The following is a 1,365-nucleotide window of genomic DNA, read 5'->3' on the forward strand; positions in this document are numbered from 1 at the left end:
GTCTCCTCTGCCCGCTATTCCCCAATGTCCACTGGAAATATCTTTACCAGGGAGTGAGGCCATGAGCCTCCTGAGCGATCTTCTTGGCACACCGAATATCATCCTCAATATTATCGTCTTGTAATTCTGTAGAGGAGGGAGAAAAGGTCAATAGGGAAGAAAGATGGGCAGAAGGAAAGGTATTCATCAGAAAGGGTAGATAGGACTCTGAGAAGGTGGATGAATAGAAGGACACATGGAGAGAAATGCCCAAAACAGCTGCTAGGCAGGTGTCATGGACAGGTCTGGTGCTTTAATGGAGTAGACAAAGAAATACTCTGTTCTGTCCCACCACTTACTTGAGCAACTGATATGGCAGCCATTATGGGATCCAGAGGTCCTGCCATCATTGCACCAGTACTTGCTGTTGATCTGAAAGATGCCGTAGTCCCTGCTCGGACCATTGTTATTGTATGCTCTAGTGTTATAATTGCTCTCATGTTTCACCAGGCACATCCCTGCAGGAGGAAGACAGAACCCAGAGGAGAACATCAGGGTATGCTCAGGGTAAATAAGAGAAAGAGATGAAAGGATCAAGGATGAACAAAGGGCTGGAGAAGTAATTAAAGCAGTGATACTGTAAGCTTGAGAAATGGATGGGTAATGCTTGGAAGGATAAAGCTCTGGATTGGGTATTTGTTGTATAAGCAATAGAAGGGAGCCAGAAAGGGGATGAGGGAGAGAGATGATGAAGTCAAAGGAACAGAGGGACAGAATAGTATGGCATCTTCACAAAGAAGTCAGAGGGAAAGGGGTGGTACAGGCAGAGAGGCGCAATGGCAGCTCATCATACTCACAGTCAGCAACAGTTTTGCCCACGAAGCCCTCAAAGCCATTCCGACGTAGGATCCTCACCATCTCACATCGGGAAATGACTTTTCCCTGGATGCCTGGCAGGGCCAGGCCAAGGAAGACAAGAAGAAAGCCGAGGAAGAGCATTGACTGTCTCATCATGCAGTCCACAGCAAGACGTGCCAAAGCAACTTGAGCTGTCTGTCTGCCAGGACAGACTGCAATGCCAGCCTTTTATTCCTGCTCCAAGGAGGAGGACCAGCTGGCTAGGCAAGCACTTCTGGGAAGCCTTTATGGTAAAAGCCAATAAGGAAGTGGGCCAAATGCCAAAACAGGGTGACAGGCCTATTTCACCAGTCCTGCAAGCCTGGGGCATTGCACAGCAATCCAGCAATCCAAATTTCATTCCAAATATCGTAGATCAAAGGCTGTAGTTGTCTTGGGTGGGTGTTGTGGTTTAACCCCAGCAGTCTGCTGAGTTGCTTGATCTCTCCTGCATGGTGGGATGGAGAGAGAATCAGAAGTGTAAAAGTG

General features: G+C 47.8%; 1 protein-coding gene across 1 annotated transcript; it reads right to left on the reverse strand.

Moving 5' to 3' along the window:
- Positions 1-43: 43 nt before the first annotated feature.
- Positions 44-1,031, reverse strand: LYZ (lysozyme). The gene is made up of 3 exons (XM_009083307.1): positions 837-1,031; positions 339-497; positions 44-126 (listed from the first exon to the last, which is right to left on the reverse strand). Exons 1-3 carry the CDS (start codon positions 991-993, stop codon positions 44-46), a joined length of 399 nt encoding a protein of 132 aa, XP_009081555.1. The 5' UTR covers positions 994-1,031.
- Between the last annotated feature and the right edge of the window lie 334 nt (positions 1,032-1,365).

This window comes from Acanthisitta chloris, unplaced genomic scaffold, assembly GCF_000695815.1.
Source record: "Acanthisitta chloris isolate BGI_N310 unplaced genomic scaffold, ASM69581v1 C16585129, whole genome shotgun sequence".
NCBI lineage: Eukaryota > Metazoa > Chordata > Aves > Passeriformes > Acanthisittidae > Acanthisitta > Acanthisitta chloris.